The following is a 23,149-nucleotide window of genomic DNA, read 5'->3' as shown; positions in this document are numbered from 1 at the left end:
GGAACATTTACTATCCCGCTTAGCTCTGGTCAGTATTTATAGTGCACTCTCGCTACAGTTTCAATAGGGCCTAATAGCGCCATCCCCCCACCCTTACATAAAACCACAAACACAAAGTGATCCCCAACTTCCTCCTCGCAATACTCTGACAAGACTGTTCTCTGCTTCTGTTCTCCTGTTGAAACATCTGTGTCCTAGACAGCATACAGCTCCCCCAGCTGAATACAGAAACAGCGAACAAAACCTGCTTCATTTCATGTCGAGCTGGATCCCAGGGGATCCCATAAACCTTCCCTTCACATTACACTTCTAACCAGATGTAAGAGCTATTATTACAAAAGGCTCTGACTCAACAAATTTATCTTTATTTCCCAGCATGTTTGTATCTGTGTGAGGGAGAAGTCTGGGGGAATGTATGTGTGTGTTTTTATGTGTGTGAATGGATGTGCATTTAGACATTTAGATCTGATGGCAAGTCAGTGTTTGGCTTACCTGTACTTTGTAAAGGAATAAAAAAAAAGGGAAGACAAAAGCACACAGACACGGATAAGATGAGGGAGAGAAAAAAGGACTGAGAGAGAGATCCAGACCAATCTGTTGGGACCTGAGTGGAAAAAATAGAGCAGCGTCACATGTCTATTGAAGGAAGAGAGAAGAAAGGTGTGGAGGGAGAGCAAACAAGGTCAGAGAAAGAGAGCACAGGTGATGGTTTTAAGCTGCTGGTGTCACAGGCAGATATAGGCTCCTCTGCCGCCTGCCTGTTATCTACATTGCACACAATGTCCCCTTTATTTGCAATATCACCTCCCTCTATTTTGCTTTATCTGAGGTGTAGCAACTCTGAGTGTGATGCACTAGTTCTCATTTCTCCCCATCACACAGCTGTCAGCGATACTGTATATATCATTCCCTCTCATTCTCTCTCTCACATGCAGTCTTTTTTTGTCTCACACACATACCGTCTCGTTAGCTGCTATATTCCTCACCGACTCACGCTGTTTTGTCTTTCCTCACCCTTTGTCTCTCTGTTTCCTTATACATTTTACACACACTTTTTACTCTAGGGTCCCCTTATATAACAATGCTCTCAGCATGTATAATTGTAAGATCAAATGCTACTTACACTTCCAGGAGTTCTGTAATCTTTTGAGTGCAATACATCATCCTGATTTAATGCTCAACCCATTTTATTTACACACACAAAGGGTTCATCATGAAAAAAGGGACGCAACAGTAAAATACAGTTAAACCGCTTTCAACTGAAATATATTATCATTTTACTTCCCCTATTCAAAAGCCCCTATCACATAATCTTACCATTACATTCTTTTTTTAACTTGAAGTTAATCTTAATGTTCCTAAACTCTTGTCCTATGAATAACTCTAAAATGCATGTAAAAATATAAATGTCTGTAATTTGTAAGATTTTGGCTCATCTTTTAATCCTTGAATAGGGTAAAAGCAGGAAAACACAGATGCACACTTCATGCTCACTTTTATTCTCTCTCCTTTTCTGTCTTTCACAAAGGTCCACAAACACACACACATGCATGCCAACTGGAGTCACTAAACCATGGAGAGACAGGGTTCGGTTCATTGCTCACCTTGGCTGGTTTGATCAATGGCAGTCTGCCTTCTCCAAATCCTTCCTACAAACAGAGCTGAATAAACAAGCTGGGAGCATTTACACAGGTCCTGATAATCTGATCTAATCCATGTAACCTGCTTTCTAACTAACACACACAAACCCGCACACACTCACATACACGCAGGAGTGAATGTGTACGCCAATACTGTGTATATATCCAGGAACACAAGCAGACAAACTGTGCATTAAAGCAGGAAACACTCACATTTGCATGTGTGCGAGCGCACGCACACACACACGCACCATATCCATGACTTTTACCCATTATCTTCTCTGACCTCCTCAACAGAACGTGGTTGATAGTCTCGTCAAGGTTGATAACAGACCGAAGGGTTAATAGGGATTAATGGACTGGACACACACAGTTTCAGAACTTTGGGCGCGCGCACACACACACACAGTGAGAATCCAGTGTTTAATGTCTTTAATGTGCTTTAATGTGTCTCTGAAGTGTGTGTGGGTGTCTGTGTGTGTTTGTGTGTGTGTGTGTGCTTGTGCATTTGATTAATAGATGGAAAGCATCATGTAGCTGTCGACCATGCAGCATTCCCATGGCTTGATGGGATAATTGAGGCGTGAAAAAGCCATACAGTGTTTGTCAAAACTCTTAATGGTCTGAGTTTAGCATCATGGACACCATGAGTACAGCGCTTAGTGTCATTAACTTACATTCTATGGAGCAGAGAGAGATTTTATCACCATGAAAAAAGTAAAAACTTCATTCAGTTATTCAGACTTATTCAGATTTAATGGCCTGCCAGTGAAATTAAGACTTTTCCTGTCTGTTTCATCCTTGCAATCATATCCTTATAATTTTGGTCGCTGAATTTGCTTCCTGTAGACATGCCTTTTATCTGCCCATCAATACAACACCAGGCTATTTGCTATATGTGTTTGTCTGTCATAGCAGCAAACGTTAAAACGTTTTTTATGACGTGACAGGGTTGGTTAGGTTTACGCTCAAAATCAATGTGGTCAGGACTAAAGACAGATCGTAGTTTGGCTAAAAATAAATACTGGGCTAAGGATAAGGAAACTGTAAAATTACAACTTTGTTAAGATTAAAGGACCTCACTGAACAATTGTGGTCATGGTTAAAAGAATCCTACATTAAAACAAATAGGAAACCAAATCTAATAGATGACTCACACGTCAATGTTGGCCTATCAACACACCCCAAATATTTTCCTGTGTGGTTGTTGTAGCACTATAGCACAAAAATAGCACCTAAAGCCACTAGCTGAATGTGTAACACATGTGGCCCTATCTTGCACCCTGGCAGCATGGCAAGCCCGATGCAAGTGTCTTAAGAACGTCCTGCGCCCACATCGTTTAAATAGCAAATGCACCTGCACCCATCTTTGCACCCATGGTCTTACAGGGAGGTGTGTTCAGGAGAATTATTGGCGTATTGCTTGAGGCAGCCGGAAGTGATTCCCCCATTGACCAACAAAAGCCTGGTCCAAAGTCAATAGCACAGCATTTTATTGTTATTTTAACAGCACATTAGTAAAATGCGCTTAGGCTTATGCACAGCGTGCGTACACTGTGCTTGTTACACACACACCGGGAAGCGCAGCAGCACACAAACATGCAAAATATTACAAAATCAAAAATATTACGGTGCAGATCTTCAATCATAATAGCAATGCGCCAAAGTTCAAACATGCCTGGGGAATGGGAGATGACACTCTAAATTGGTTTGTTGCATGTCACGCCCAAAACACACCTATGAATCAATGAAGACACTGAGTACAACCCTTTTGCAACATGCACCCGGCACAAGGACCCTTTTTTCCTCTGTTAAACTAGCAAAAGTGGATTTAGACATGCCCTGAATGCACCTGCTCCAAACAAGATTAATTGTTTATTGAAGGATCATGTGCTACTAATTTTCTTTGTAGGATAACTAATAGAATGCTACTTTAGCACTTGTTAACAGATGTTTGAGTATGTGATTTTCAACATTTTTGTCAATGCCTGCCTTCCTAGTCTTGCTCTATGTTGCTTTCCTAACTTTCTTCCATTACACTGTCTGATTCTGTCCTTGCTACATCTTGCTTTTACCGACAGCGTCTTTGTCAATTCAACATTTTCTTTCCTCCCCCACTCTCTTCAGGTACGGTGGACGAAGACGGCAGGCAGTGCATCAGACAAGTTCCAGGAAACATCCATCTACAACGAGACGCTGCGCATCGACGGCATCCAGAGGGTGCAGGGGGGTCGCTACTACTGCAAGGCCGACAACGGGGTGGGGGTGGCTGCCATCAAGTCCATCCGCGTAGATGTGCAGTGTAAGTGGGCAGGGAGTAAGAGGAACTAAATAAAACTCCTTCCACTTTTGGACCACAGCTGACTATCACTACAGCTATTCCCACAGTTAGAGAAGACCGAGATGGCAAAGATTGGAGGCACAAAGATGAAAGACAGATTGGAAGGATGATGAGATTTCAGGTGGGAATGGCTTCCAGGAGTATCAGATGGCTTATAGTGGAAAGGATGAAAAGCATCGTGGGAGGATTAGGGTGGAGGCAGTGGGTGGTATATATCAAATAAAAGTGCTGTATTGGGAAAGTGTATAGAAAAGATGGTGCAATACATTAAAAATGAACATCTCAAGTTTTTGCCTATAGTGTACCATTGGTAGTTGTATAGATAATGCAGGTGTGTAGTAAACCAATGAGGTCAGTGAGAAAAAAAAAGTTTGTCAGATACTCCTGGAAAAAAGTGAAGTCTGTGGGACATATCAACAGTTTTATAACAGTTAGTCCAGGTGGTACGGGCTCCCTAACCCACTGTTTCTCAATTTACCCATCTCCCGACAACATTTAAAAATGGGGGGAAATCACAACCACAAAATCAAGTTATTAGGTTTTCAGACTGAGACATCCTCAATATTTCTGCTGTTTAGCTCTGTCACATCCTTTGATTTGACAATGCCTGCCACAATTAGCAAGGTAATTTCTTATTGGCTGATAATTAAGATATGACCTTTCCTTTTCACACAATATTTACCCATCCGTTGAACCTTCTCTGAAGTCTGGGGCTCTGTGAGGGTTCTTTGTCATTGTTTGTCAGACAGACAGTTGAGAAGCAGTGATGTGTTGTAGGGGTCCCGTGCTGCTGCTTGTTTCACCGCCCCACTGTTCCTGTGAGTCAGGGGCCAGGTCATGGCGACAGGTTGACGCGCATGCAACTGTATACTTAACACATCAATACTTTTATATAGTTTTATTTAATTCCCAGCACCCTAAACTCCTTGCCCATCCTTTACAGTTTATTGCATAGATAGTTCCTTCCTTTATTGATTCAATCATTTTAATGGTGGATTTATAGACTAATAGAAAAAGGCTGATTTTCAAAGGGCCCCATAACACTAAACATCCATTAACTGCCTCTCATTTGCTAAATTCATCATCCCTTCATCTGCTTTGTGTACAGTACAACACCACCAGTCCTTTAGTATCAAATCTCTTTCACCAACTATGCAGTCACCAGCTCATACACAGACACATACACATACACATGCACACACACATGCTCACCCCATGCTTGTCCCTCTAGGATTTGTCACTTACAACACCACCCAGCCTCAGCCTCTTAATGGGGCTCCCCCCTCCTTCTCCATCCTCCCTTTTTCTTGATAGTGTTAGTTCTCCCTAGGCGCTAGCTTGGCCCCTGCTGGGGAGCTGGTAATTGCAGGGAGCCTGGGTAGTAAACAGGTTGTATTGTGAGTGTAGTTGTGACAGGAGCTCTGTGAAGCTAACCAGCTCTGACGGCCAATGCTTGTTCAATTTCTCTATCCCCCATACCGCGTTAGACCCAGCGGCGATAAGCCAAGCTTCCTACGCAGGGCAACTTCAGTGCTTGAATGATGTAACAATTAGCCCAGGCTATACCACAGAAAAAGAGAGGAAGAGAGATGAATTAAAGGGAAAGATGGATTTGGGAGTAAAGAAAGAAGGGTCGTAAGTAGGGAGGGAGGAGGAGGGAACAAGCGGTAACCAATATGGCTAAGTGTCTGAAGATGCAGTTTCAACAGAAGCTGGAAGAACCACCAAATTAATTTTAGAAGTACAGGAACAAGTAAATGTAGCATACTTTATGTTTATTAATGTACACATAGGTGACAAGTTAAAAAAAGACAATGTTTTTTAGTAGTTAACCTTGAGCCTCTTGGCGTCGATTCTACAAGTCTTTGAAAACTTTAAGGGACTCAAACATCTCCAACAGGTGATCATTTGGGTTACGATCCGATGACCTTTAATGGTAACATATTATTCACATAGTTTTAATCATCGTCAAATCATCCAGTGTCTCTTTCAGGTCATTGGGATTGCTGTCTGTTTGACCAAAAGTGGCTCCATCCAGACTCCACCATGTTGCCAAAATGTGGCTATTCTGGCTTTAAACAATTGACGGGATGGCAGCTAGTGACGTCATAGATGATGTGTCCATGTTTTTCAACTGAGATAGCAGAAGAGAAACAGAAATAAATAATACTTGTGCAAGATTTGTTAAACAAAATAAACAGAACACAGTATGTAAATGCTGACCTTGATCCTGTCTATTGGATGTATAGGTCAGATTGTAATTACCGAAAGAGCATTCTACCTTTTTAGCAAAAACTAAATAGCGAAAACAGAATAAAGAATTGGCAAGAATGGTAATTGAAAGAAGATTACAACAAATAAGTCAGATGGGGGGAGAGGCAAAATGAAGACAGTGAGAACAGAGTAGTGTACATAATGACGTAGATGTACTCTTATGCTTTTCAATTTGGATGGATCCAACAGACCAGTTATTGGACTGGAGGGCAGAACATGTACATAAAAATGAACATCATACTACTTAGTACGACATAATACATTTCTCTCTCTCTCTTTCTCTCTCTGTTTCTCTTAATTTTAAAGTACCAGTTTTTTATGTTTTCCCTTCTCATTCCCTTTCCCATTTCTCCTTCTTTCATATTGTCCTTCATATTCCTTCCTGCCATCTTCACTGTACCACACACACATGTGTGTGTGTATAAAGTGAGTCAGCTGGGGTCTCTCTCCTCTCAGCTGTGAGGCTGAACTTTGCTTCATACAATCACATAGGTGCAAGCAGGGGTGCAGGACATCATACACACACACACACACACATACACACACACATACACACACACACCCGCCCCCACTTGCCACCTCTTTTATGGTAGCACACACACTTACCTGCATTTGCATAACGTACATGCACATTCACATAGATGCATACAGTAGTGTGGACACACTTTCGGGCATGCAGAAATATAACCACAAGCACACACTCACACTTCAAAGTGCACTGTGTTAGAGCAAGAGGAACAGTAGGAAAGAATCGAGAGGGGAGACAGTGAAAGACAGATTGAAAATGAAAAGACAGCAGAGAAACTGAGTGGAGAGTTTCAGGATTAAAGAAAAGGCGCAAAATCAATATTCTGCTTTGAATAGAAGACACATACAGAATAAGTCACATATATATTCAAATACACTCTGTATCCCCGTATCTCATTCTTTCTCTTTCCTTTTTTTCATTTTGTCTTCTCTATCTGCATCCGGACATTTTTTTTAGTTTCATAACTAAGACGCAGAAACCTTTCCCTCCCTGCTCTCATTCTTTACACTTTCCTAGTTTTATTTCTACTCTCTAAATCAAGCCTGTGAATCAGTTATTAACTTAGCACATATTTACTTATTAGCCATTGGGGTATTTGAATAATTTAGCACAGAATAGTTGATTCCAGTCAGCTTGTTTTCCACATAAATCTACTGGCAACACTCTCAGACAACATTATAAAGTCTATGAACTTAATGAGCAAATACAGGTGAAGATCCCTCTGTCAATTTTCCCTTTTCCAATTCCACAGAAAGCATATACAGCAACCTTTCCATTAATCTACAGCCACTTAGACTGACTTCAGTGATGTTCTCCACTCAGCAACACCTCATCGACCCATCATCCCCCATTTATATAAATAACCTTCTTTCCCCGTTAAATCTCCATCACACAGGGGTCACCTGTATCAACCAGATGAGCAATGACCTGGCACTCTAACCACTGAGGCAGTGGGACAGTGAGCTGGCGGGGTTTAACTTTGAGTAGCCTCTACTGATGGGATGGACTTGGTTCAGAAACCCAACCAATGATACTTTAGCATAGATCAGATTGAAAAAAAAACTTTATTTAAAACAATGGTTATCTTAGCTTAGTTCAAATCAAACCCTTTCTGGGAATTCTTTACTCTCTTCAGGACGCAACCAGGTAAGTGGAAAAGTATTGTGGGTTTGTAATGATGTGATTGTGATGATGATGATGATGATGATGATGATGATGATGATGAAGATTATATTGATGCTGATTGTGTTAACATTGATGGCAATATTGTGATGGTGGCAGGGATGAAGATTATGATATTTATGATGCTGTTGCCTTTGCAGGATTGTTCTTTCTGGTTTAAGTCTTGCTTCTTCTGTGAAAACAACACTCAAAATCAAAATCAAGGCAACTGCCAAGCAAATCCAGTTGAAACAAACCTGTTGATTTCAGCATTTTGATTTTTCAAAGTACCTGGCACTAACCTCTTGACCCCAGAGTCATAACACGGACTCTGTGCACCAGAATAGGCCCTTTGTGCGCTGACTAGAAACACAGTGTGCACACATACACACATGTTAACACACATTCAGTAAGCTACACACACACACATTCAACACAGAAAGCAAGTGTGGTATAGACAGGGAGAGAAAGAGTGAAGCCTTAACAGGTACTTTAAAAGAAGCTTTAACCTTTCAGTGAGACCGGGGCTGACACAGCAGGGTGAATCATCGGGCGACCACATTACTGTCTGAGTCATATAGCAAAAAAAGCAACTAAGACAAACTTTCTTCCCCTTGCTCATCAGCTCTTTCACATCTCATTCCACGTGTTTCGTTCTTCCTAGCTGTCTCTGTTTATGTTTCTCTCAGTGGAGCCAAATGCATCTTGCTCTGTGTGTTACTTTATATTACTCTTTCAATATATATTTCTGTTTGTACATGCTTGTTTATGATTTCCTTGTTCTGGCTGTGTTTTCTCCGTCGGTCAGTATTGTCTCTGTAGGATTTGTCTCCTCTACTTTCTTTTGTTAGTTTTAATCCCCTATCCACTTTTATTTTTTGTGTCTGTTTATGAAGAAGTGGATGTTGTTCCCATGCTGAACTGTTATTGAAGAGATGTATTTTAAAATATAGTTTATGTGGTTGTTCCATTTTTTTATTACTTCATAGCTTCATGATTTAATTAGGTCTGCAGCACATAGTTACAATAGAAACATAACAGATCAAGTCAAGTAAAAAAAATGCAAGTACGTTCTGTTGATTTTCAGACAGATTCAAAAGGAATTGTTTTCTGACTGGGAATTGTGTGTGTCATCTTAGTACTTTACTTTCTACCTTCTTTTTCAAAACCTTTACCAGCATACCTGGTAAATTCTGTTTTTAATGACAATAATTCCTCACGTTGCCCAATTTACAAAAATGGAAGAGATCACCGAGTGTGCAGTTAACAGGTCTGTCTTTCTCACGGTTGACACAGTGCCTTGTCATAATGGCACCAAAAGCACAGGAACCATTAATAACATTAAGGAAAGGCTCTGGTCCATTTAGGTGTGTCAGTGTGTGCTGCAAGTGGACCAGCTACTTTTGAATGCAGCCATTATTAGTTCCACGTATTTGACACAAAGAAAAGGTCAGTTGTGAGAAAACTTTGTTATAATACACAATTTCATCGCAATGCATTGAAAAAAACTTGGGGTGTAATATGTGAGATTCTCAATGTGTATGTATTAAGATGTACAATAAAAACACACTGTAGACTACAGTTAAGTGCAGTGCTGTTCAAATAAGATAACCTTACATTGCTGCATCTATTCTTATAGTCCCTTTGACGTTTAATTTTGTATACAGCATGCGATGTGAAAGAGTGAAAGAGTTTATATACAGTGTACTTTATGTATATAAATGAATTAAACTTTTGCCAAGCTCGGGTCCTTTACCAAAAACCTGGGAGCCTGGGGGTTCTGTTCAGTGTTATGATATCAGCATAGTTGAACTGTAGAACTGATATGGCATTTGACACATGAGGGGCTTGTTTGTGCAACGCTTATTCAACCCAGCCCAGTGGCAGGTGGGAGAGATTGTGATTCTGGAAGGAGGAAGATGGAAGCGATCATACTGCAGGCTGATGCTGAGAAGACACCCTACCATGTAGAAAGACTATTGAAGAGAAGGCAATGCAAGACGATTAGACAATCATTCAGGCCAGCTTATTCTCATTCTTACGTTAAACGCAACACTCAGGTAGACGAGACAATACCTAGGAATACCTTCCGGTGCTTGGTACCAAACCTGGGATTGAAGGTGGGATGATGCTATCCCCCTGCTAACCTGGCGTCCTGGCTCCCCCTTGCCATAGTATCTTTGTTGTAACTCGTCAATCTCTAGTTGTGATATCAGTTTGCAGCTGCAAATATTGGAACGTTGAGCTAGTTATTGTTTCTTGGTTATCTTAGATGTTGGGTCTCGAGGGTATCCATTGATCCCACATTCTCTTCATGTAACCCCTTTCCCTGGGGTCACTTGTGCAGCAGCATTCCAGTAGTTCCATATTCTCCGCCCTAGTACATGAATGTCTTTTCCCAGTAGCCCATTTCTCATCAGGTTGCCCTGGTTCCCCAACAGACCCTATTGACGTCCGAGCCGGTTTCACTCTCCTGTTTATGGTTTTGCTCATACTCAACGCAGGTAGACAGGTAGCATCAATGATCTATCAGTCTATGTATCAAACCAATGTGACATTTTTATTTAACACTGCATTTAGGAGGTTCATGATCAAGTCAAAGTGTTGCTAATGTTTCACCTTTCATTTACACACAGATGCACTTGCATAAAGCATAGGCATTAAACTGAGAATATACTGCTCATCTACTGTTCCTCCCTGTATGGGTTGACATACATTTGGGCTGAGACTGGCAATCTGGCACTCCTGGCAGACGGAAATTGACAGGCCGAATCTTTTTCCCAGTCCGACACAGGAATAGACGCAACTACTCACACTCATTTACGGAAACATTTAGTAGACTCGCACACAAAGCTCATACAGCAAAATGCTTTAGCTTGCATGCAGAGCAGTCATTTGTCCACACTAACAAGTTTCATTTGCCTCTTTCTTCCTTGCAGTCTGATAATCTTGTTGTGGCCTGTGACAGAAGGAAAAACTTTAGTCAACCATAATAATTGACAGTGTATAACAGACATTGGCTCAGTGGTTAACACTGCCACCTCACAGCAAAAAGATTTTAGCTTTTTATATCAGTTTCTTCGGTAATAAACATTTACTTAATTAAATATATCAATTTAATTAAGCTGCTGCAAATGAAAGACATGAAAGAGAAAAAGAGAAAAGAGTGGAGGAACAGAGATAGAGTTTGAAAGAAATTACCTTAAGATGAGTTTGTACATGTTTTAGGACGTAGAGAAACTACCTCTTGGGAATACAGAAGGGCATACACTACAATAAATAGATCTTGAATACTGCTTTCTTTATTTTCTTTGCAAAGGCTTTTGTTTAATTTAAAAAAAGATGAGTTTGAGGTCATCAGAGGTTAAAATCTGTTGCCATTCATGTTTTTCTTTGGTCTGCATGCTTGGCCTTAATATTTAGAGGCTTATAAAGACCAATAATTTCCATCCTAAATTAAGAGAACTGCTAAATGAAAGATGAAAAACAAGATGAAAAAACACCTGACATGACCTTGTTCTTGTTTGTTAGTGGTAGGCATGGCAGCCTGCTGAATTCAGCACAATCTGAAATACTAAAATCTCGACATTAGACCTTGCATTACTTTTTCATATTAAATGTATTTCCAGATTAAATTAGTGTTCACATAGAATACCTAGACTGAACATCCACATTGTGATTTGCACAGTGTGAGCTGTCAGTAGCTATCTGGGGCAGTCAGTACCAAAGGCTACATGCTTAAAAGTAAAAATGTTCCACTTAAGTGATGTATGGTGCTGCTGTACTGTAGTTCAGTGAGTTTAATATGGTGCTAACACTGTCAGGGTTAGGGGTCTAGGTCCCACTGGGCCCATTCGCCAAAAAAGCAAGCACTCATACATAGCAGGCACTTTGGATTAAACCATCTACCAAATTGAATACAGTGCAGTATTGTTATGTGGAGCATGTTTTTGAAGCTTATAATAATTCTGCTCAAAGGTAAAGAAAAATAGCATTTAGTCATCACATACTTACTCAGCCCATGTGTAGAGGGGTCTTCACATAACAAAAGTCAAGTATCGCAGTCTGCTGGAAGAGAGGCACAGGAGTGACATTGAAATATTGTTTAAGAACAAATGATGTGGCTTTTCCTTTGTAATACATCCATGGTGAATGCATCTGTTGCAACTGTATCCTGCAGCAGCAATGTACTTGAACCTAAAAGTAAAAGAAGCATTGACAGTTCTTATAAGCTGAGATCAATCAAACACAAGCGCACATAAAACAAATCAAATCTCCTGCATACCGCTTGCTCCCAACACACACAACTTGAACTTTGAGGTTCACGCCTCGGCATAGATTTGTTACACGTACTGCATTTTTCTCTAGCATTGCTGCCTCAATGCTCTCTCTCCATCAAAAAATATTTTATTGGTGCTAAATTGAGTGTTTGGTTTTGCTAATGTGCAAACAGCTTCAGGCTTCTCTCAACAAGACACTGTTGTGTTTTGGCCTGGAGGAGCAAAGTCACAGGGTGTGAATATACGACAATACACCGCCCCGGCCAAATTATGTCCTCTTTTAAGTTGCATGTCATATCTGTAGATACTGAAATAAAAAGTAAAAAGTAAAAAGTTGCTCAGTTAACTGAATACTGAATGTCACTGGGCACTGGTTTTGTTCATGTCTCGTTAGTTATGTCATCTAATATGTCATTTTTTTTTAGTTGACCATGAACTTAACACAACCCCAGATAGCAGTTGATTAAAAAAAGTTAATTTAGCAACATCTAAGGGAGAGCTGTGCAGTTTTTATTCCATATTAACTGGTAGAATTCACACAGTCATAGGCAGGCGTTCATCGTCCGTGTTCTTTGCGCTCTCTCTGTGCATCTAACAGATTCTCATTAACACTATCTCACCTCCAGTCAAATATGTAAATTAAATAATTTGACTCACAATGTGAAGTAAAAAATACACATGAACCATAAGGAGCCAGCCTAAGTCACTCTGCGTTTTCATTTTGGTCTTTGTAAAGAGGAGAATCTGATTATTAGGACCTCCAGATTGTCATCATATCGTTGTCAGATCCAATTTACAACTAATATGATTGAATTCTAAGATGGATTTCATTACCATTAACATTTATTCACACAGTCTCTTTCAGATGACTGGGCTTGACTTAATAGAAGATACTGAATGCGTATATTTTTGTGCATCTGTGTTTATGAGCAAAGGAAACGGTTTCCGCCTGTATTTCAAAGAAAACTTAATTTGCACAGTATGTGTGTACATATGAGTGAGTGTGTCTAAGTGTATGCGCTTGACGGTGTTTATGCAAAGAAGCAACAAGAGGGCTATTGTCACAGGAAAACAACACACCTCTCTTTCTATAAAATCTAATTTAGTCCCACAGTGCATCTTATTTTTATGACGGAACAGGCAAAAGATGTTCCGTAGATAGGGGAAGGCAGGTAGGTATGAAGAGGTGAGGGAGCTATTGTCCTGTTCCTCATGAATACATATTCTTGATTAAGTTCATCTGTCTAATATCTAAAGTCCTTTGGATAAAACCGAAGGAGAGAGGTTTTGTTGCCACGCAATATTTAACTTTAGGGTTTTTCTAATATCTGCTTTATGAGATACATAATAGCTACAAAAGATAAATGTATAAGCTAATAATTATTTATTAATTAGCATGGTGGTGTGGTGCACAGCATAGCAGTTCATACCAAATATATGACAATTCAATATTCACGCTGATTTGGTTTTTGTTTACTTAATTTTTCTAAAAGCTTGAATTGACCTTTGCCCATAGTCAATGGGGTCATTATTATAATAATAATAATAATAATAATAATAATAATAATACATATTATTATTATTATTATTATTATTATTATTATTATTATTATTATTATTATATAGCCTGTATTTCTAGGAAGGTATTGCTGAGTGCATTTGCTTAACTTCTCTTCTCACTCAGCTGTTCTTTTTTAAAAGCAAGTTTTATCATTTTTAAAATGTGTTTGAATTTCCAGGCAGCTTTAATCCAATTATTTTTATCAATCAGGAGGTACTTTTGTAATTAAATTAATTTGTTTGACAAAATTTACCTTTGGTGATTTAGTCTATATCTACAACCTTCCACTTTTTCCGCCATATGTCCTTCTTTTCAGCTGGAGGTCCATTACCTTCCGCTTTCTTTGTTTTGGAATTTTAAGCACCATATTTGTCCAATCTGAGTTTTCTGTTGAACACTGAAAACAACTTTTGAACACATCCACCAAAACAAGTTCCTTCCTGAAGCTAATTTGCATTGGCACCAAGGCTCCGTGCGGACCTTAGCACCGCCTATGGCGACTGTGATTGGTTTATATAAATCCCTATAAACCAGAGCATGTTTATCTCCCATACTGGAATGCTGTGTGGACTATGTGGCAATGTGAGACTATTGGTAATTAGACCCAGTTAAGTGATCCATCACATTTCTATTTTAGTTAAGTTATGATATGGTTATTTGGCAATTTGGCAACACACAACAGTAATGCAATATTAAAGCAGAGATGATATTCAATGTCTCTGTATATACTGGATAGAAATGAATGCAATCTGGTGTAAGGTAGATGAAACAAATTGGAAATCCTCCAACCTGATCTGAAAATGGTTTGATGTATGATTTATAGTAAAAGAACATCACCATGGTCCTTTGAAAGACCAGCTGTCAAATGGCATCTGTTAATAATCACAAATACTTCTCTTCAACAGCTAGATTCCAATCTTGGTTCTATTTGCATACAAGACATTTCCATTTGTGTCTGCTTAGGATGTGTCTTGTTAATAAGATAGTTCAAAAATTTCACAGAATTCCAAGATTCCATTCTTCTCCTGAGAATATGACAGGATTTTAGCAAAATTGTCAACACTTTATTACAGCCATGGAGTTGCCACCTAACAAGTTTACATCACAACCTCACCTTTTCTTATCAGACATCAATGTGAGGTACCTACTGCAAGTCTCAAATGCTTCAGAGAAGCTGCTTAGTGGTAAAGTGGCTTGGCTGGCAACGTGCTTTAGAGCATTGCTGAAAAACTATGCATAGTTGACAAAGCTTGCTGCCTAATAAGGCAAAAAACAAGCTTTCATTTGACCTGAAATAGCCTCTAAAAGACCAGCAGTGCATTGCATTCTATCTCCTACAAGGAAACAAGCCCACAATCTGACCACTGTCTCACATTAGGCCTAATTAATTAGCGCTTAGTGCTGTGATATAAATCCCTAATTGAAGCTCACTGACCTTGGAGTTATTTTCAGTACTCAGAAGGCAAAGGCAGCCCTCTCCTGGGTGTGTTTATAATAAAAATATCTTTTCTATTTTGTTTAGCACGGTTCTGTGTGTGTGTGTGTGTGTGTGTGTGTGTGTCCGTGTCTGTGTCTGTGTCTGTCTGTCTGCCAGTCTGTCTGTCACACGTTAGCACTGTGGGATGATTGGTTTTGAAAGGTGTTGGGTTAAATTATGAGAAAAGCTTGATTAAGCATACGGGATGTACTCACACTACTACCATTGTATTCAAATTACAGAATTTGTGAATTTAAATGTTGTGAAAAGTATAGCATCGGTGATTGTTTGTTTTTCCTTTAAGTAGTTTTAAACTGTCTTTACAGTAAATACAACATTTACAGTTCACATGTCACAACAACACTGTCTTGTAATGTCACTGAATATAAAATAATGTATTTTTCATAGTGACAATATTGTGATTGTTTTAGTTGGTGCCCATGTGTCCTCACATGTGAACAGAATATTTTCTTGTTATTATCTTGCTCTGTTATTACTACATGTGTTGTCTGTTGACCAGAATGCTGTTTCCACATATCATTCAATTTACTCAGTATAAACAAATTCAGTAAACATCTGCGAAATACAAATTAGTTTAAGATGGTGAAATTAACCAATCACTGGAAACTTCTGCAAAAAACTGCAGTTTCTGCAGAATGCAGTTTTTGTGTGTCAGTTTCAATGTATGATGTTGAAATTGCCAGTGTAACTATGTAGCTGATTAATTGTTAAAGAATGTCAGCTTAGCATCCTCAAAAATGTACCCTGATTCAGTCCTTCTTGGTAATTAAATAACAGGTGTGGAGGTTCCAAAAGTAGAAACTGATGAGTTCTGAAAAGGGAAGCCATCATTTTCTAAAGAATTACCTATATACTTCCATTTGGACACTGCTAACAGTGCTGTAAATACAGTGTAGGTGAAAGAGGAGTGTGTTCATTAGTCCTCATTTAGCCCACAAATATACTAGAATGAATAGTGATGGATGCAGAAAGGGGCCCATGAAGATTGCATATGTACAGGGTCAAGAGTTTTGTGTTATGCTCCTGCGTACAAGAGAGGGAGTGAGAGAGTAATTTAGAGGTTTTGATTGAATCTTTGCAGAGTCTTTACCTTCAAGCAAAAAGCATATTTTACTATCTGACATGTGCATTCCCTGACAAGTCGGTTGGTGTCACCTTGACACAGGAACATACGTAGACATCAAGGAAATCGTGACTGCAGATAATGGCTTCTCTGTGTCTGGATCAAACCAAATAGGGAAAAGCACTTAGATGAATCCCACAAATCTTTTGATCAGCAAACAGAACAGACTTAAAAAAAAAAATCCTCTGTGCTTTTAAAACCTTACAAGGTTGATCTTGTGTGAGAGAGTATTTTCTTGCTCATTGTATTACATTAGTAGGCCTACTGGGATTTTTGTGATGTTACAGATAGCAAGATTCACATAAAAGAGTTTATTGTACTCTAAGTTCCTCTGAAGAGCAGCATTTAACTAAATGCTTTTGGTGTTAAATATTCAATAGTGAAGATTTCAGTAAAAGAGGAAGCTTTCATTTATGTAATGCCACCCACAGCCTTGATACAGAGGTGATATGAGAATTCCTCAGCCATCAGGCTGCTTATATAGTACCTTCTGTTTATAATTCATAGTTTTATTATTCATCAGTGATTTTCCAACATAAGGGGGTGGGTGTCAAGTGTGATAGCTCAGACTATATCCTAGATTTTTCTTTTTTTTATAAATAATGCATTTTTTTTCATGTTCTGGTTTTAAAACTACATTAATTTGTCTAATAGGTGTGATATGAATACAGGTCAACATTTTCATCTTTTAAAGGCATAATTCTTACAGCAAAAATGTGGTTAACATAAAACCTGCTACTCACATAAAGCTATCCTTACAAATGACATAATTTGCATAATGTGACTGCTGTAGGTCAAACCTCTAAATGTATGCTGTAGATTTTTAATCTAATTTCCATGGAGGCTATGCTAATCTCTCAAAATGGGCTTGATTCACTGCAACTGCAACAAACTCTTTTGTTTTTTTAACTTTTTGTTGCCATTTCTAAATACCACTGCATATTTTAGTTCAGTCCATTAAGCACTTAATTTGCCAAACCATGGATTTGTAACTCTCAACTGTAGTGAGCAAAATACCAGGAGGCAGTGCCACCATTTGAACATAGTGTCAATGGTGGGTTAAATAACGTGTTGTTGGCTTCATACGTGTAATACAAAGTGTAATTCTAACATTTATCAAACAATGAACTAGTCCTAAGTCTTGCAGCAGACTCAAAGAACTGAGTTACCTGATATAATTGGTTTTCCAGGGGAAGTGCTTAACATCGAGACGCCTCTAGAAAAATGTCCTCTCATTGACCCAGATTGCATCTAACACAGGGGTGGGCAATTCATTTTCCCAAGGGGCAACATGAGAAACAGGGACTGTTGTAGAGGGCCAAACCCATAGGCTAAACCCAATTCTGCTCAATATTCACAAATGTTACGATTAGGACATGAAAAGAGTGAAGCAGACATAGTACAAAATGCAATTATGTCACTATTTAATCAACGTCCACCAATGCAATTGTGACCAAAAGGTGCATGTTTTTTCGCCATTTTTCAAATAATAGCATTGCTCTGTTCCTTAAACATCATGCTGTCACAGTGCTGCTGTAGAAATTTCTTAGTTTATTATGCAAGAATGATGTCCTCTCTCCTGCTCTAGCCCCAGTCTCTCTATTGTGAGAGGTCATTTGGTTGGTCCCTGGAGGACCATTCATCTGGGACAATTATATAGCAGTAAGTCACACAAGGATTCAGTGAGGGATACACAGGATGCATTTTGACCAGACGTCCCAAAAATTTGGGACAGTCCCACAATCCGAGCAGTTGTCCCGAATACTGCCGTAATTGTCTCGAAAATTACAACAATGTCTCAACAACAGACTTGAGTAGTTATACTCTGATGGTGATTGAATCGTCCTACAGCCAGCTCCCGTTAGCTGCTACATAGGCTGGATAAATACGCATTGCTATTTTTCATTCATTCATTGTTGGAACGGAGGCTCAGACTGGAACATGTAGCTAAAAAGCAAAAATGTTTCTGCAGGTACAGGAAGGACTGGGTAAGGAAAGGCTCTTGGATTAATGCAGTTTGATGCAAACAAAGCATTTTGCAATGTTTGTAGGAAGGAGATTAGTATTTCACACAAGGGGGAGTCAGATGCCAGGCTGCATGCTAGCAGCAAACTACATATAACTAACCGCACAACTGTACAGACACTTTGTACTGTAACAACACTTTGGTCTCATCCTTCTTTAAGTGGGGGGATGACTCCATGAATAATAAAATAGCTGCTGAGCTGATTTTTTATTTGTATTGTTGGGTTTAAATTCCTGAGTACAAATAATAAAATCAATCGTTTTGGTGTGGAATTTTGAAATTCATGTTACACCCTTAACACATGGCAGGTGTTTTCCTGACTTTTTGAAAGCTGTGGATGGTTGCATGTTTAAATGTCTGCGATTGTGTTGGTTGCATTGGTGTTGGGGAAAAGTTGGTTCAAATAACCTTAAAAGGACACTTCTGGCTGGAATTGTAAAACACCACTTTGAAAGCAGCAGATGGCCATACGGTTTCACCGTTTCAGAGATTTAAATATTGACAGGCACTGCTCTAAGATACCTTTTGTTGTTACTACAGCTGGTGTTATCACTCTTGTGTGTATTGAACTGTATTGATTCACCTCTGACAGGCTGGGTGTGAGGAGTTTAAAAAACAGCCGGTGACAGACGTGCAGACACTGATGTGCAAAAACGTTCACTTGTGCAAGGCAATTTGAGGCCCTGCTGCTAGATAAAACTAGTTATTCTAATGGATTTAAGTTTATCCAGAAGCTGTTTCAGAGGGTCACCACTGTCAATCTATGTGATGTTACTACTGTAGAGGTAAAAACAGTGCAGTATAAATGAAGTAAGCATTTAAGCATTTAACCCTCCCTTGAAAAAAATGTCAAAAAAAGCGCAAAAAAACAAGACTTATAAACGTCAGGATAAGCTTAAAACATCACAAAAAGTGACAAAAACATCAGAAAGCGTGACAAAAGCGTGGAAAAAGACGGCCAAAACCTTAAAAAGATTTTATTTAAATATTGACGGACAAAAACAAAAAGTTGCATGGTTGACAGAAAGACAACACAAGGATTAAAAGAGGGACTGCTACAATAGCTAATGTCGACTTGAAATTAGCTATAGACAACCAACATCAAATCACAAAATGAATTAGGTCATTTTAACACAGCCATATCAAAGGTCTCCAATTAGTTCGACTTGAGAAGTTTCATAATTTGCTTGCAAATCAGCTGTATTTGTCAGGACAGATGGATGAGCAGATGGAGGTGATGAGCACAAATCACAAATCAGCCTGCTATTACTTCCCAGACATATGCTTAATATGACATGTTACAATTACACTGTCACAACAGAGCCTCATTTATTCAAATTTCAGGCACCATCTAGTTGTGTCAGATTGCTTTGACACAGCAAAATCTTAGTGATCCACATTTTAGATATTGGTTAGATCTAGGGTGACCACATGAGAATGGGTAAAGTTTGGGACAAGATGAGACGAGGGGGGATAACATGAATTTCAAAGCTCTGCACCAAAATTATTTATTATTTTTATACAGGAACTCAACTGTCTGGCATGTAAACCCGAAAATACAAATAAAAACTCTTTAAAAACATGAACTTAAGTGTCATTATGAAACAAATAAAACAAACACAAAATGTTGGTCTGTACAGTTGTGCTGTTATGTAGTTTGCTGCTAACATGCAATATGATGTCTGACCCCTCCCTGGGTGAAATACCAAACTCTTTTCTACATACATTGCAAAACGCTTTGTTTGCATCACGTAAAACTGCAGTAACCCAAGGTTATTTCCCTATCCAGTCTTCCCGGTATGTGCAGAGACGTTTTTGCTTTTTAGCTACGTGTTCATCGGGTCCCGGGACATCAGCCTGAGCCTCTATGTCAACAATGAATGAAGGAAAAATAGCAATGCCTTGTCGTCTAGGTAGGGCCTACTTACAATCATCAGAGTATAACTACTCAAGAGTCTGCTCTTGAAACTTTGCTCTAATTTTTGGGACAATTAGGACAACTGCTAGGACTTTGGGACTGTCACGAATTTTTTGGGATGTCTGTTCACCCTAGTTAGATCACCCTCAAAGCCTTACTTAACATTACTTGGGGTTAAAGTTAAGGTAATCACAATCTGTGAAATCTCTCAAGGATTTTCCTGCTCTATGCTTCAACAATCACCACATATATGTACTTAAACATTTCACGATCAGAAGCACACATCTCAATTTCCACACTGTTGCAGAAAACCAAAGATCACATATCTTATTGGAGGCAGTATTTGAATGTTCTGTCTTTATAAACAAAGTTGTTTATTACTGTAGATGTGATCAACTTAATGACACACAAAGCTATGTCATATGCTGAAAGAAGCCATTCACATTCATGTTGCCCTTTTGTTCAAGCACTGCTGATGGCTATATTTTCCCCATCATCTTGGTGCAGACCTTTTGTGGTAAATGCTCACAAGTGTATTACAGACACATTTTTTTTCTGAAATACCTTAGAGATTCAGGTCAAAATGTACCCGTCCACATCTTAAAGACAACTCCAAAGGACTGCACCCTTGGAGTTATGGTTGGTTTGTGAGTACAGTATATGGGTGACATACAGTCGGGTTTCTATGCATGTGTGTGTGTTTGTGTTGGGGTGGCGGGTTGCATTGCTACATAAATATGTAAAATAATGAGGTTTTGATAGAATGACTTTGAGTAACTGTGTGTATCCATGCATGCACAGACAACACAGTGTGCTTCCCACTGCGATATCACAAAGTTTCCAGGATTCCCGGCGATTGAGTGTAAGTCTCTGATAACGTGACATTGGTATCCACGGCAGTTTGGGGTTGTCTATAGAAACAGGCCAAAGGTTTTGACACACCTTCTCTTTCAATGTGTTTCCTTCATTTTCATGATTATTTACATTGTAGTTTATCACTGAAGGGATCAAAACTATAAATGAAATTATGTACTTATGTACAAGAAAGTCTGAATAACTGAAAACATGTCTTATATTCTAGTTTCCTCAAAGTAGCTACCCTTTGCTTTTTTGACTACCATTTCAGGTAGTCACCTGAAATGTTTTTAACTTCACAGGTGTGCCTTGTCAAGGTTTATTAGTGGAATTTCTTGCCTTATTAATGGAGTTGGGACCATCAGTTGTGTTATGCAGAAGTCAGGTTGATACACAGCCGACAGCCCTATTGGAACACTGTTAGAATTCATATTATGGCAAGAACCAATCAGCTAAGTAAAGAGAAACAAGTGTTCATCATTACTTTCAGAAATGATGGTCAGTCAATCCGGAAAATTGTGAAAACTTTGAATGTGTCCCCAAGTGCAATCACAAAAACCATTAAGCATCAAGATTGAAACTGGCTCACATGAGGACCGCCCCAGAAAAGGAAGACCAAGAATCACCTCTGCCGCTGAGGATAAGTTAATCCGAGTCAGCCTCAGAAATCGCAAGTTAACAGCAGCTCAGATTAGAGACCAAATGAATACCACACAGAGTTCTAGCAGCAGACACGTCTCTAGAACAACTGTTAAGAGGAGACTGCACGAAACAGGCCTTCATGGTCAAATAGCAGCTAGGAAACCAATGCTAAGGAGAGGCAAGGAGGAGAAGAGATTTGTTTGGGCCAAGAAACACAAGGAATGGACATTAGACCAGTGGAAATCTGTGTTTGGTCTGACGAGTTCAAATTTGAGATCTTTGGTTCCAACCACAGTGTCTTTGTGCGACACAGAAAAGGTGAACGAATGGATTCTACATGCCTGGTTCCCACCGTGAAGCATGGAGGAGGAGGTGTGATGGTGTGGGGGTGCTTTGCTGGTGACACTGTTGTGGATTTATTCCAAATTGAAGGCATACTGAACCAGCATGGCTACCACAACATCCTGCAGCGGCATGCCATCCCATCTGGTTTGCATTTAATTGGACCATAATTTATATTTCAACAGGACAATGACCCCAAACACCTTCAGGCTTTGTAAGGGCTATTTGACCAAGAGGGAGAGTGATGGAGTGATGCACCTCCACAGTCACCGGACCTGAACCCAATTAAGATGGTTTGGGGTGAGCTGGACCGCAGAGTGAAGGCAAAAGGGCCAACAAATGCTGAGCATCTCTGGGAACTCCTTCAAGACTGTTGGGAAACCTTTTCAGGTGACTACCTCTTGAAGCTCATCAAGAAAATGCCAAGAGTGTGCAAAGCAGTAATCAGAGCAAAGTGTGGCTACTTTGAAGAAACTAGAATATAAGACATGTTTTCAGTTATTTCACACTTTTTTGTTAAGTACATAATTCCACAATTCCAATCATAGTTTTGATGCCTTAAGTGGGAATCTACAATGTAAATAGTCATGAAACTAAAGGAAACACATTGAATGAGAAGGTGGAACCATAGTTTTGGCCTGTGCTGTATGTCTCCACCACTCCACACTGAGTTACTACATCACGGTTAACCCCTTTGAAAGCAGAGCTATTTGAAGGATTTCTTAAACAAAAGACAAATGTACAATGAGAAGGATGGAGAGGTAAAACAGCAAGGCGGGAAGGTGGAAAGAGAGGGTTGGAGGAGGAGGGAAGGAAGGAAGAAAGGGTGTATCCGTAAAGAGGAAAGAAGAAAAGGAAGGAAGCCCAGCAACGCAGTGACATGTAGAGCACAGCTGCAGAGAGGTAAAACAGACAAAAAAGAAAGAAAATTGGAATAGAGAATGCCTGAAAAATTGTGA

The 23,149-nt window shown here is 39.4% G+C and overlaps 1 protein-coding gene across 1 annotated transcript in view; it reads left to right on the top strand.

Annotated features, from left to right (window-relative positions):
- Positions 1-23,149, top strand: part of mdga1 (MAM domain containing glycosylphosphatidylinositol anchor 1) — a 174,922-nt gene that overhangs the window by 69,534 nt on the left and 82,239 nt on the right. Inside the window, exon 4 of the mRNA XM_032515287.1 lies at positions 3,768-3,942. Coding sequence (XP_032371178.1) covers positions 3,768-3,942 — 175 coding nt within the window. The remainder of the gene's footprint in view (positions 1-3,767; positions 3,943-23,149) is intronic.

The sequence above is a fragment of the Etheostoma spectabile genome, chromosome 1, assembly GCF_008692095.1.
Source record: "Etheostoma spectabile isolate EspeVRDwgs_2016 chromosome 1, UIUC_Espe_1.0, whole genome shotgun sequence".
Classification (NCBI taxonomy): domain Eukaryota; kingdom Metazoa; phylum Chordata; class Actinopteri; order Perciformes; family Percidae; genus Etheostoma; species Etheostoma spectabile.
The sequence above is the reverse complement of the archived record's forward strand: the minus strand, read 5'-3'. Positions and strand labels throughout refer to the sequence as shown.